This window comes from Pectinophora gossypiella, chromosome 21 (genome assembly GCF_024362695.1).
Source record: "Pectinophora gossypiella chromosome 21, ilPecGoss1.1, whole genome shotgun sequence".
Classification (NCBI taxonomy): Eukaryota; Metazoa; Arthropoda; class Insecta; order Lepidoptera; family Gelechiidae; genus Pectinophora; species Pectinophora gossypiella.
Genome location: NC_065424.1, coordinates 1,004,435 through 1,017,591, shown reverse-complemented (window position 1 = coordinate 1,017,591; position 13,157 = coordinate 1,004,435). Strand labels below are relative to the sequence as shown.

The 13,157-nt window shown below is 38.4% G+C and overlaps 2 protein-coding genes across 3 annotated transcripts in view; one reads left to right on the top strand and one right to left on the bottom strand.

The window, feature by feature from the left end:
* Positions 1–13,157, bottom strand: part of LOC126376480 (exportin-2) — a 192,327-nt gene that overhangs the window by 79,477 nt on the left and 99,693 nt on the right. The window lies entirely within an intron of this gene.
* The window catches only part of LOC126376534 (malonate--CoA ligase ACSF3, mitochondrial), a 33,917-nt gene that overhangs the window by 12,732 nt on the left and 8,028 nt on the right, over positions 1–13,157 (top strand). Inside the window, exons 2-8 of the mRNA XM_050023992.1 lie at positions 7,343–7,480; positions 7,902–7,994; positions 9,011–9,140; positions 10,161–10,300; positions 10,830–11,007; positions 11,751–12,003; positions 12,569–12,775. Of these exons, the coding sequence (XP_049879949.1) occupies positions 7,343–7,480; positions 7,902–7,994; positions 9,011–9,140; positions 10,161–10,300; positions 10,830–11,007; positions 11,751–12,003; positions 12,569–12,775 (1,139 nt within the window). The remainder of the gene's footprint in view (positions 1–7,342; positions 7,481–7,901; positions 7,995–9,010; positions 9,141–10,160; positions 10,301–10,829; positions 11,008–11,750; positions 12,004–12,568; positions 12,776–13,157) is intronic.

Here is a 13,157-nt window from a genome sequence, read left to right as displayed (position 1 = left end):
GGCGAAGTTTACAAAACTGGCAATTGTGGGCCACATATCAAACAGCATTCGTAAGACCAATAATCCAAAATTGTCGGCGCAACTCGTTCATCACTAACGCGTTGTAACAGGCTATCAAGAGGCGCACAGCAGGAAGTTTCCCATCTATGATAAGGGGCTTCTTAACTTCATCAGCGACGGCCGTTGCTGCGACTATTCTAGTAGACATTCGAAGATTGTCGCTATCGTCCAGGAAGGGTGACAACTTAAAAAGACAGTTGTCTGTAGGTAACTGTTCCTAATTCTTGAGACGTAGCAAATCATCCTTGAAAGATTCGAGTTGGTTCTGCCGTAAAAAGTGGGTTTCCGCAAGACATAAATATTTCGCAGATAGACTTTTAGGAGAGGATGTGCAAGTGGGTTGGTTGGTACTACTATCTCGACGTTGGAGACTACGCATGCGCAACAGTGACACGAATTAACGCGCCCTTGCTGGTGAGCATCAGAATGACTGCCCAAAATGACAGATCAGCTTTAAAATATTACTAACATCCAATACCTATTAGCTACGATTTAATACCTTTGTATAGATATTTTCTACCTAATTAATAAATAAGAAAATTAATTTAAAAAATGGCCAGTCATTCTGATGTCTGAATGACCACCCACATTTAGAATCTCCACAAAAAAGCTCCGAAATGTAGTTTCGCCTACACACAAATTTAGTACCTATTCAATACCTAAACAAATATTTTTTTTATATTTTCAAAACAACAAATAAAAAAAAATATGAGCAATAAATGTTTTAACGAAAATGTTAATTGTTTATTGTTTACAACTCAATTATGCACATAATACAATTTATAAATAAAAAAGGAACATATTTAATCTTTTCTTGCATATAAAATGCAATGTGCGTAGAAGCTTTTACAGCTTTTTGTTATTCTGGTGGACAAATCGTCAAAACATTGCCATTTTGTGCCCCTGCGGCAATGGGATTTATAATGTCCAATACTATTAGAACTGGGTGGAGGAACAAATTCAATTACAGATAAGAGTGTATATTCAGTATCTTTTAACGTCATATTTCTTGATAAATCAGAAAGAAACAATTATGCAACTATGCACTGGAAAAATAATAATTCCTTATTCCAATATTCCGTAAGTATGGGAATAGCAAGAATGTGCCATTTATGAAAATTTTAATATTGCATTTTATTGCAATAAAAGATTAATATGTTCCTTTTTTATAATTTGTATTATGTGCATAATTGAGTTTTTTCTTTTTTTCTTAGATTTTGGCTTCGCGCGGCTTGCGCATTTGCCACAAACAAAGTTAGGGAAACGGATTAGTAGGAAAAACAAGGAACGGAATTTGGAAAAGGATCAGAAAGGTGATGGATAAAATAAATATGCCGGGAATTCTATATAAATAATTAGAATAAAATAATTGACATATTTATAGTTTAAGGTCATTATTAATAATACATATAGATAAATATTTGTATATATCTGGATTCATACTGTGCAACAGAACAGGGATGGAAGTAGGAAGAGGAACTTTTAAGGAATGGAGAAATGTATATAAAGGAGAATGGTCAAGGAGAGGACACGAAAGAAATAGATGATTAATATCACCTATACCTGTACCGCACTCACAGGCATCGTTCTGAACTATCTGAAGTCTGGCAAGATGGGCTGGAGAACAAACATGACCCAATCGCATTCTAATGATTGTACTAGTGGCACGTTTACATAACTTCAATTTAAAAAACCAGGGTTTAGTGGGAATGTCTTTTTGAATAGAGAAGTAATATTTTCCTTTTGACTGACAGCTCCTTAACCAAGATTGCTGCCACTGATCACGAAGATATACAGATGATGGCAGTAATTCTTATAGGGGAACATGTCACCATCATCAACAGCCTTATTGGCTAGTTGATCTGCTTTTATATTACCAGGAATGTTATTGTGGCCAGGTATCCATGCAAAAGAAACCGAAAATCCTAATTGTTGACATTTAAATAATTTGTCCCGAATATCAATGATTATAGGGAAAGATTTAGATCGAAAAGGGAACCTAGTTAGAACTTGCAAAGCACTCCTAGCGTCGGGAAATATGACTGATTTAGTTAGTTTAAAAATTATGATATATTCAAGAGCTTTAAATATGGCATAACACTCGCCAGTAAACACAGAAGATTCAGGAGGAAGTTTTACACTTTGCACAATATCATATTGAGAATGATAAACACCCACCCCTACATAGCCAGTAGAGGAATGTTTCGAGTCATCAGTGTATATGCAATGACAATCCAACCAATTTTCTTCTAACAGATTATTAAAAGTAATGTTAACATCCTTTGTAATTCCTAAATCTAAACGAACATCCGGAGAAATGATTAATGATTCAAAATTTTTACAGAAAAGTGGGAAAGAAGGAAACTGGTGAGTAGGAGCTTGAAGGTTAACAAATTTCCTATAACTATTAAAGAGACATGGAACAGATTTGTGTAACCAATAACTAGCAGATGAAACGTAGTCAGACAGTAATTTGAGCTTAAAATGAAGAGGATGATTGGAGAACTGAAGGGAACGAAATAGAAATGAATCAGAAAGATACTGTCGTCGAAGTTGTAATGGGGGATCCACACATTCCACCTGGAGAACATTAATAGGGCTTGATTTCATGGTACCAGAGACTAAGTTTTTTAAAAGCGACTGTACTACCAGGTTCTAACAAAAAAGTACCATAATCGATATGATAAAAACGGGGATTTGATCAATTGCCTAAGGGATGTTAAAATAACAACACGATTTTATCTTTTCCCTAAACAAATCTAGTAAATTGAACAAATCCCTAAATTGGTTCAGTGAAATGACAAAAATATTTTTTTAGATTTACCTACATAATCTATACTTATAATAAATCTGTAGAGAGGTCAATTCTGTACATTAAATATTTTTTCAAAATAACTATCAGGGGGTGATAAGTGGTCGATACTGATGCCAAAAATGCAATCAGTAAAATTTTTGTCTGTCTGTCTGTCTGTCTGTCTGTCTGTCTGTCTGTCTGTATGTTCCTTATAGAAACAAAACCTACTGGACGGATTTTAATGAAACTTGGTACAATTATTCTTCACACTCCTGGACAGGTTATAGTATACTTTTCATCACGCTACAATCAATAGGAGCAGAGTAGTGAAGGGAAATCCTTTTGTATGAAAAATCTAAACCACTCAAGTTAGACGTTTGAAATTTGGCATGCAGGTACCTTAGATACCGTAGAGGTATACTAAGAAAGGAATTCCCGAAAATCCTACGGGAACGGGAATTAGCGGGAAAATCCTTTTGTATGAAAAATCTAAACCACTCAAGTTAGACGTTTGAAATTTGGCATGCAGGTACTTTAGTAAACTTAAAGCTTAGTTGCAACAGGATATTACAAAATTCCCACGGGAACGGTAGTTAGCGGGAAAATCCTTTTGTATGAAAAATCTAAACCACTCAAGTTAGACAATTGAAATTTGGCATGCAAGTACCTTAAGTACCGTAGAGGTGCACTAAGAAAGAAATTCCCAAAATTCTCACGGGAACGGGAATTAGCGGGAAAATCCTTTTGTATGAAAAATCTAAACCACTCAAGTTAGACAATTGAAATTTGGCATGCAAGTACCTTAAGTACCGTAGAGGTGCACTAAGAAAGGAATTCCCAAAATTCTCACGGGAACGGGAATTAGCGGGAAAATCCTTTTGTATGAAAAATCTAAACCACTCAAGTTAGACGTTTGAAATTTGGCATGCAGATACCTTAAGTACCGTAGTGGTGCACTAAGAAAGGAATTCCCGAAATTCCCACGAGAACGGGAATTAGCGGGAAAATCCTTTTGTATGAAAAATCTTAACCACTCAAGTTAGACCTTTGAAATTTGTCATGCAGGTACCTTAGGTACCGTGGAGGTGCACTAAGAAAGGAATTCCCAAATTCCCACGGGAACGCGAATTAACGGGAAAATCCTTTTGTATGAAAAATCTAAACCACTCAAGTTAGACGTTTGAAATTTGGCATGCAGGTACTTTAGTAAACTTAAAGCTTAGTTGCAACTGGATATTACAAAATTCCCACGGGAACGGTAGTTAGCGGGAAAAAACATTTGTATGAAAAAATCAAATCTAAATAAAAGGAGAAACTGACTGACACAGTGACTGACATATATCAACGCATAGCCTGAACGGCTAAACGTAGGCATTTGAAATTTGGAAGGGACATAGCTTAGGTACCGTAGAGGTGCACTAAGAAAGGAATTCCCAAAATTCTCACGGGAACGGGAATTAGCGGGAAAATCCTTTTGTATGAAAAATCTAAACCACTCAAGTTAGACGTTTGAAATTTGGCATGCAGATACCTTAAGTACCGTAGTGGTGCACTAAGAAAGGAATTCCCGAAATTCCCACGAGAACGGGAATTAGCGGGAAAATCCTTTTGTATGAAAAATCTAAACCACTCAAGTTAGACCTTTGAAATTTGTCATGCAGGTACCTTAGATACCGTGGAGGTGCACTAAGAAAGGAATTCCCAAATTCCCACGGGAACGCGAATTAACGGGAAAATCCTTTTGTATGAAAAATCTAAACCACTCAAGTTAGACGTTTGAAATTTGGCATGCAGGTACTTTAGTAAACTTAAAGCTTAGTTGCAACAGGATATTACAAAATTCCCACGGGAACGGTAGTTAGCGGGAAAAAACATTTGTATGAAAAAATCAAATCTAAATAAAAAAGAGAAACTGACTGACTCAGTGACTGACATATATCAACGCATAGCCTGAACGGCTAAACGTAGGCATTTGAAATTTGGAAGGGACATAGCTTAGGTACCGTAGAGGTGCACTAAGAAAGGAATTCCCGGAATTCCCACGGCAACGGAAATTAGCGGGAAAATCTTTTTGTATGAAAAATCTAAACCGCTTAAGTTAGACGCTTGAAATTTGGCATGCAGGTACCTTAGTTAACTTAAAGCTTAGTTGCAACAGGATATTGCAAAATTCCCACGGAAACGGGAGTTAGTGGGAAAAAAACATTTGTATGAAAAAATCGAAACCGCGTAAGATAGATATTTTCAATTCAATTAAATTAAATTATTTATTGCATTCCATGTAGTACAATAGGGTGTTACATAGGCATAGGAACTAAAACATGGACCCTATAGGGCACAGCAACGTTGAAGGGAAGAGAGGAAGTGTGTATTAAAATTAAAACTCAATGAACAATCAATTAAAAAAAAAACAATTCAATCAATTGATTCAATCTAGCACGCATGCATACCTTAGTAAATATAAAGTTTATTTTTGGCTGTATTTTGAAAAATGGGAGTTATTGGGAAAAAAAAATGTACTTATGAAAAAATCTAAACTGCATAAGTATGCACTCCCACACACACAAAGATCTCTCTCTTATATAACACGCCACGCGGACGAAGTCGCGGGCAAAAGCTAGTTATGATAATAAAGTGTGTGTAATACAAGGAAATATTGATATAAAATCACCATTACTTAGAACAATCTTTTTTTTTTTTAAAGAATGAACAAATATTTCTTTAAAAAATAAAAAAATATTTTAGTTGCGTATAATATGCCTATTTGTAATAATCAATTATTAAAACATGTAGCTGATTTGTGGCATCGTGAATCACATCTATTCGTTTTGCATCGTACTTTGGACTTTTGACAAGAACATTGTTTGAATCCTTGACGACCAAATAAAGATAATTTTGACGCAAACTCAACGTTGTCGGTGGAATGGAATCGGTTAATGTAGCTGTAGATATTTGAACAGCGTTTCTAGAAAGCCATCATCTTTTATGATGCCAACTGAAGTACCAATTTGAAATAATTTATTTTTCGTGTCTAATAATCTAATCTAATATTTAAAATTACACTTATTATGTTTTTTCTCTTAATAAAATAAAAATGCTACATGATCGTGTATGCTGTTTCATTTAAGATTCTAGAAGTAGGTATGTAATTGGTAGATCGCGTAGGGTCTCGTTATTGAACAAGAGATCTTGGGTCCAATCAAGTTGACCACCCCTGCCCTATAATATTATTTGCATCTAGTTGACCCCTGTCTACTTTTGGTACATCAACCAAAACGGTGGAACCAACTAATATATCTTTGAATTTCTTAGAAGTGTCTTTCATTTTATGAAAGATTTAATGTTCTCCTCTTTTTGGCATAACAAACATAGAACTCCCGATCCATACCCTTCTTCGCTTGTCGTAATGCCACATGCACGGAATTGCCACAAACGTCACAATCACATGAATGTGCTACTGTAGATTCTTGTCCACAAACAATACAAACATTTCCTGTACTCTTTCAACCGATTCTGATACAACTGGTGGTTCAGCTATTAACTCAATCGATGTGGTAACATTTGGTACTTCAGGTGGTATAGCTGATGTGCCAGGTACAACTCGCTCTAAAATCAATGTAGTACTATTTGGTGCTTCAGATTCAGGCGGTATAGCTGATGTGCCAGGTACAACTCGCTCTAAAGTCAAGTTTTCCGACCTTTAATACTCCCACATCCCTGGGTCCCGAAGACCCGAACCCGAAATTTGTTTTGACGATTTTTTTGTAACGCCAAATGATAGCGCACTCTTTGCTTCGCTCACTTGTCTCTGGTCTGTTCTGGAAAATGGGAAATATCGGTGATTCTGTGATTAATACATTATTCTATGATTATTTGTAGTTGGTTTACAAAAGTAATTATTTACTTGATCAAGTGACGCCAAATGTAAAAATATTTTTCTTGTTTTCCCCCACCCTTAATACTACTTAACACACCCTTAATATTTACATCCGATGTTTTACATCCCTGGATCCCTAATCCGTAGATATGTCGATTTATTTTTGTAAGGCCAAATGTCTGCGCACGCTTTGCTTCGCTGACTTGCTTTTCGGCTAACTTCTAAACATAATTAGAAAACAAAAATCCTTTGTTGCACACACGAGATATATTAGTATATATCTATAGTATAAAATACAAACAGTGAGATCAGAAAGCAAACTGGCTTTTATTTTTTCAAAAAGCACAGCTATAAAAAGCAAACACAACCTATGACATTTTGTCAAGACATAACCTCGCTTAACTAATACATAATATTTAGTATGTTCAGTTGTCTGAAGTATTAGTTTCTGGGTACTTATAGCCTTGGAGAGACAATAATGGAGAAAGCTTCACTTACAGCGTGGCTCTTAAGTTAATAATGAGGATGTGGTAATTGTTCTTCCCTGTATAAGGTAGGGTCACAACACACCTCAACAATAGGAGTTTCAAGAGTGTTTGTCTGACCCGCAGGTGGCGTAGTGCCTGTATTTCGCCGCGCTCTGCTGTTCCCCAATAGAGTGGCAGTCCAAGATGAGGTGGGCATCTACACATATTCTGGCCTGTATCAAGCAGCCGCAGACGTTAGTAAGGAGATCGCAAGTCAATTGTGTGAGTAACTAATTTAATTCATCATATTATCATATATTTGGAAAAAATAATATAGTATAAATAATAATAAGTATAGCGCTTTAAGGCTTAGTGCAAAATGCTGTCAAAATGCTGACAGAAAAATCTAGTTTATTGCTTTGAAAAGAGAAGCCTTGTGCCTGCTTTCTCTATAAATTACCCATATCTCGATTACCACCAAGGTGATAAAAAGCATTCGATAAAAACTTCGTCTCCTCTGTTGTTTAGATATTTTTATGCAAGCATTTTTACCATATGCAATGGGGTCTTTGAACCATATTTTGTGTTTTCTGACCATCTGTGGAAGCTTGTTAATGGCTTTTAGATATTCAAGTTAGTATGCAACATTGTAAATTTAGCTGTAAGCTTCCCAAAGGAAATAAAATCTTCTCTTTAATTGTAGTGGGTGAAACAGGACAAGCGATATCATATATGTGCAGCAATGACTCGACACACATCATCGTGCAGTGGGCAATTTGGATGACTGGCAATATTGGTAAGCAAGTAGTACTGGGCGGTTAAAAAGCGCATATAAAAGTAAGTGCGCGATGCAAACAAATGTCAAATAGCAATATTGCTTTCTTAGATGAATTGCTTCGATGTGGCCATTTTAACCCCCCTGATTTTCCAAACTCACTAGATTTTTAAAACTAAAGAGTCCTAAGACCAAATGTCCTTGTGAAATCCATACCCATTGGTCAACTATTGTGTCTGGAAATCTCGGCCATAGGAGCATAGAGAATAGGCAGTTTTGTCAACTCTAATCTGGGTTCGTACGTAAATCTTAACAAAATCTCTGAAACTGAAATTATGTTACCTATAGTTTGAATTGAAAAATATTGATTGTCCGAAAAAGTAAGATGATTCCGTGCTTCGGAGAGCACGTTAAGCCGTTGGTCCCGGCTATTAGCCGTAAAAACACCTCCACCAACCCGCATTGGAGCAGCGTGGTGGAGTATGCTCCATACCCCCTCCGGTTGATTGAGGGGAGGCCTGTGCCCAGCAGTGGGACGTATATAGGCTTTTTATGTTATAGTTTGAATACAATAATAATGGTCGGGCTGGCAGAGGAAGACCTAGAAGGACGTAGATTGACCAAATTGGAGATATCCTTAGAAAAGGTTCAGTGCGAACACTTTAAACACAATGGTAAAATATGCATATGTCTGAAATCCAATAAATTAGAAGGTTAAACGAAGGCAGCGTGGGAGAACACCATCTACCTACACTTTTTTTAGGAAACATGGCCTGGATAGTCCCTCACTAGATGTAAAGCAAAAATCTAATCTAGTCTACAAGATCCCACTGCTGGTCAAAGGCCCCCCTTCCTCTTTCAATATTTCGCGGTCCTGTGCGTATTCCAGCCGGTCCCTATGGCAAGAGTCCTCGTTGCGCCATCTCTTCCGAGCTTTACCACGGCGCCTGTACCCGTCATGACGCACCCAAAGCGTGACGATCAGCAGAAACCAAAAAGCAAAATCCTATGTTAATATTATGTTATTATATCTGCAGCTGTTCCACTGACACCTCTGCATCCGCCAGAAATGCTAAAATACTTCATCGGAGACAGTCAGTCCGCTCTAGTCGTCTGTTCACAGGAGTATGAGGATATATTAACACCAATTGCCAACGAGCTATCGAGGTAGGCTTACAATAATTACGTCTATCAAAAGTATATATGATGGAAAATTCCACTTGATATTAACTCAGAATAATGAGCGGAATCATCCCCCCAGTATTCATTACGATGTCACTAACACTCGACAAGTACGTATAGGTAGCCCGTACGTGTTGTGTATGTGTGGGATCTTAAGGAGGTCAGCTAAATTCTGGATTTCTATTTTATTTGACCTAATAAGATGTGAAAATCTATCAGCTCGGATTGGGTGCACCCGGTGGCAAACCCCGATGATCGATAGCTGCTTTGATGTAGAGTTATGGGCGTCTAAAGAATCAATGTAGATTCAAGCATACTCATTTCTCTTTTTTTTCCACATGAAATGAAATGAAAAGTGCAAATCTGGGCAAATTATTAATTGGTTTCTTCATTTTTCAATTGCACTTGTATTTTTTGGATGGATATTTTTTCGGTTACCCTTTCCGATCTGTCTTAAAGACACTAACACCCATATTCTAAGACGTTAACTCGAAACTTCCTCCCCTCGATTCGACCTCGGCAGGCATTTGGAAGGCTCAGCTGACCATTTTAAGTTGACATTTACGTCCTCGACTTGAGGACTACTCACTGGAGTCGAGCCTATCATACTGCCAACATAATAATACGAAAATAATGACGTCATGCCTCTGCTCAAGCTCGCTGGAGTAAACTCGAGGTAACGTTGAGACGACGTCTAAGAATACCTATTTTGAGCTGAATTCGAGGTCTTCCTTTAAGGTCGCTTCAACTGACGACGGAGTTTCCTCAACTCCACATCTCAAAATACGGGTGTAACTTTTCCCTTTCTTACGATATATTGTACGGTCAGGAGTTAGTACTCGTATATTAGTATATGTATACCTACATGTATACACTTTGAAACCATGTCACATTAACTTTTTTGACAATTTAAACCGTAAGTCTCATTAAATGTCAAATATGATAGTGCAACAGGGTTCTAAAGTGGGTACATGATATTGCTCATGACTGTACGTCATTCTGCAGGTACCTCTTAGTGACCACCAAAGTAAAACAAATCAAAGCTCAATTGTACATGTCCAATGAGGTTTCCAACAAATGTGAGGATGTCGGCAGAAGCAACGCCTGGTACGGGGATAACGAGGCGCTTATTATTTATACTAGCGGTAAGCATTGTTATTTTGTTTGTTGTATAACATAACAAATACTTTATTGCACAAACAGGAAAAAACAAAATTCAAAAGAGAAATAGAATGAGTACAATAGGAGGCCCTATTGCTAAGTAGCAATCTCTCCCAGGCAACCTTTAAGTATATCATTTATACGAACACAAACGGAAAACATTGGTGTAATAAAAAATGTAACAAAAACCACCTCGTGTTTAGCATTTTATTTCTTATTAATAAATAACAGGAATTATAGTGAATTATGCAATTCAATGGGACTGTTTAATTTATGTGCGTGAATAAAATTCTAAAAGTGATTTGAGCGCAATCTCTTCTTATTAAAAGAACTAAAATTTCTATATCTACTGGAAAAGCGTTTAGGGGAAGACATTTTGAGGACGGGACATTTAGGGAAAGGGACTTTCTGAAACCAGGGGACATTTTGGGAAAGGGACATTATGGACCTAAACGTGGAAAAGGCCCCATTACATGTAGAGGCACTTACAAAAATTAACCCATTCAATCTAAGGTACAACAAGCAAGCCGAAGGGTGTGATCTGGACTCACAGCATGCTGAGCACGCAGATAGCGGCGCTCCACACCGCGTGGCAATACAGCGCCGGGGACGTGGTGCTACACACGTTGCCCCTACACCACATACACGGACAACTCAACTCTGTCAACGCGTCACTTGCTGCTGGAGCAAGGTTGGTTTATATTATAGCAGCAATTTTTGGGGAAGGGATATTTCGAGGAAGGGACATTAGGGAAAGGGACATTAGGGAAAGGGACATTTTGAGGACGGGACATTTAGGGAAAGGAACTTTCTGAAACCAGGGGACATTTTGGGAAAGGGACATTATGGACCTAAACGACTCAAACTATAAAGAGGTAAAATTTGTATGAATCTCTGCGATAGCGAAGGACGAGAACTGTCTGCCGTCGTCTGTTTTACGAACTCGTTATAATCTTCAAGGCTAGAGTGAATAGGCAATTGCTAGGTGAGCGTGATCCACTCTCATCGTCACTTACCATCAGGTGAGAGTGTGGTCAAACGCGACCCTAAATTATTTAAAAAAATAATTCTCTTGAACTATTGAACCGATTTTGAAAATTCCTTCACCAGAAGGTAAAAACGGCACCTTTGTGTGTGAATATGATATAATGAATACTTATAATGTGAATTCTTGAATTTGATGTGTGAATTGCAAGCCCTGCGCAAGGATAACACGCAAAATCTAGAAAGCGTTCCACATTTTTATTTTCGTAATTCTGTGTAATTTATAACTCTCGTTATTCATTAAGCCAATCTCTTGTCTTCCATTTACACGTTTTTTAAGATTTTCAACTATTTTGGAGTTAGACAACTGTACTCGTCTAAGTAGGTTGTATGTCTAGGTATGTTTTGGTAGACGGTCTTTTCTGATTTTGATGTCCTTGCGTTATCCAGAATTCGAATGCTATCGTCATTCGCGTCGCACACAGTCTGGGCGCGTTTACTCGGCATGGGCGAGCGAGACGAGACCAAAGTGACTGTGTTCCACGGCGTGCCGGCGATGTATGCGCGGCTCGCCGCCGACCACGGCAGGATGTTCCCCGACGCTAAGACTGCGCAGTACGTGCGGCACACGTTGGCGCGCATGCGGCTCATGTGCGCCGGCTCCGCGTCGCTGCCCACCTCACTGTTCAACAAGTGGGAGGAGGTACGATTCCTAGGTAGATTGTGATGTTACTGCCCTACACACAACAACATTGGCTCCCTCTGGCTGGTAGTGGTTTTTGGCTGGCAACATTAAATATATATGATCTTTGAAGGAGAACCTACCCTATAAGATCTTTAAAATCAAAGAGAATTGACAGTTGACAGACATCGGCTACATTACTACATCGCTCAACTTGTGTGTAGATACAGAATTGAAATTTGAGCTCGCAGCTTTTGCTAAGCAAAACTGGTGACAACGACTTGCGCCCTGATTCCTTATAGTTTTGCCTGCCCGTGGCAACCACTAGTCACCTTAAAACTAGTACAGCCACAACAGCGTTGTTGCAATCATACCTGTACGATGGATCGTGTGTCTGATCGATTTGGTGACAGATCCTATTATCCGCATAAATGTCCATCTTGTTGGAGAACACATCACTTAGTCGATCTTTCGGTCGACTTATTATGACATGCCCGGAAAGATAAGCAGCTGAACGCTTTTGCTTACTACTTCACAATCCAGCAGAGAGTTGCTCAACGAAATACTTTCCCTTTTAAACCCTCAGATAACCGGAATCCGTCTTCTAGAACGCTACGGCATGTCGGAAGTAGGCATGGCGCTGAGCAACCCCTACCGGCCGGTGGAGCAACGGACCGTGGGCTGCGTGGGTCTACCGCTGCCTGGAGTCGCGGCCAGGATTGCTACGCGGGACCCGAAGTCGGGAAAGTTGGAGCCCCTGGTTACCGTCGAAACTCCGCTCACTGATATGCAGGTACAGGAGTCAAATCCAGTTTAGTCTGTCTGTATGAATGGAAGGAATGAATATTTGGTTAATTCTGTCATGCTCAAAATCATCATGTCTAGAATGTTTCCCGAAAAATACATTCTGGGCCTCTTCAAGGCAATACATAGGATGTCCCATCTTTAGCCATATCGTCATTTCTTATGAGATGGGATTGTGGTCAACTACTTACTTTACCTTCAGCGAAAAAAAAATGTGTGAACGAAATTGAATGAATGCGTGCATAAATTGAATGCGAATGTAGCGTCAGTCATCCCTTTGAGTAAAATCGGTGAGACACAGCATCAAAATTTCTTGTTTATTGATTCCGGAACTAACTTTTCTCTAGATTGACAAATCTGCAACTGACGTA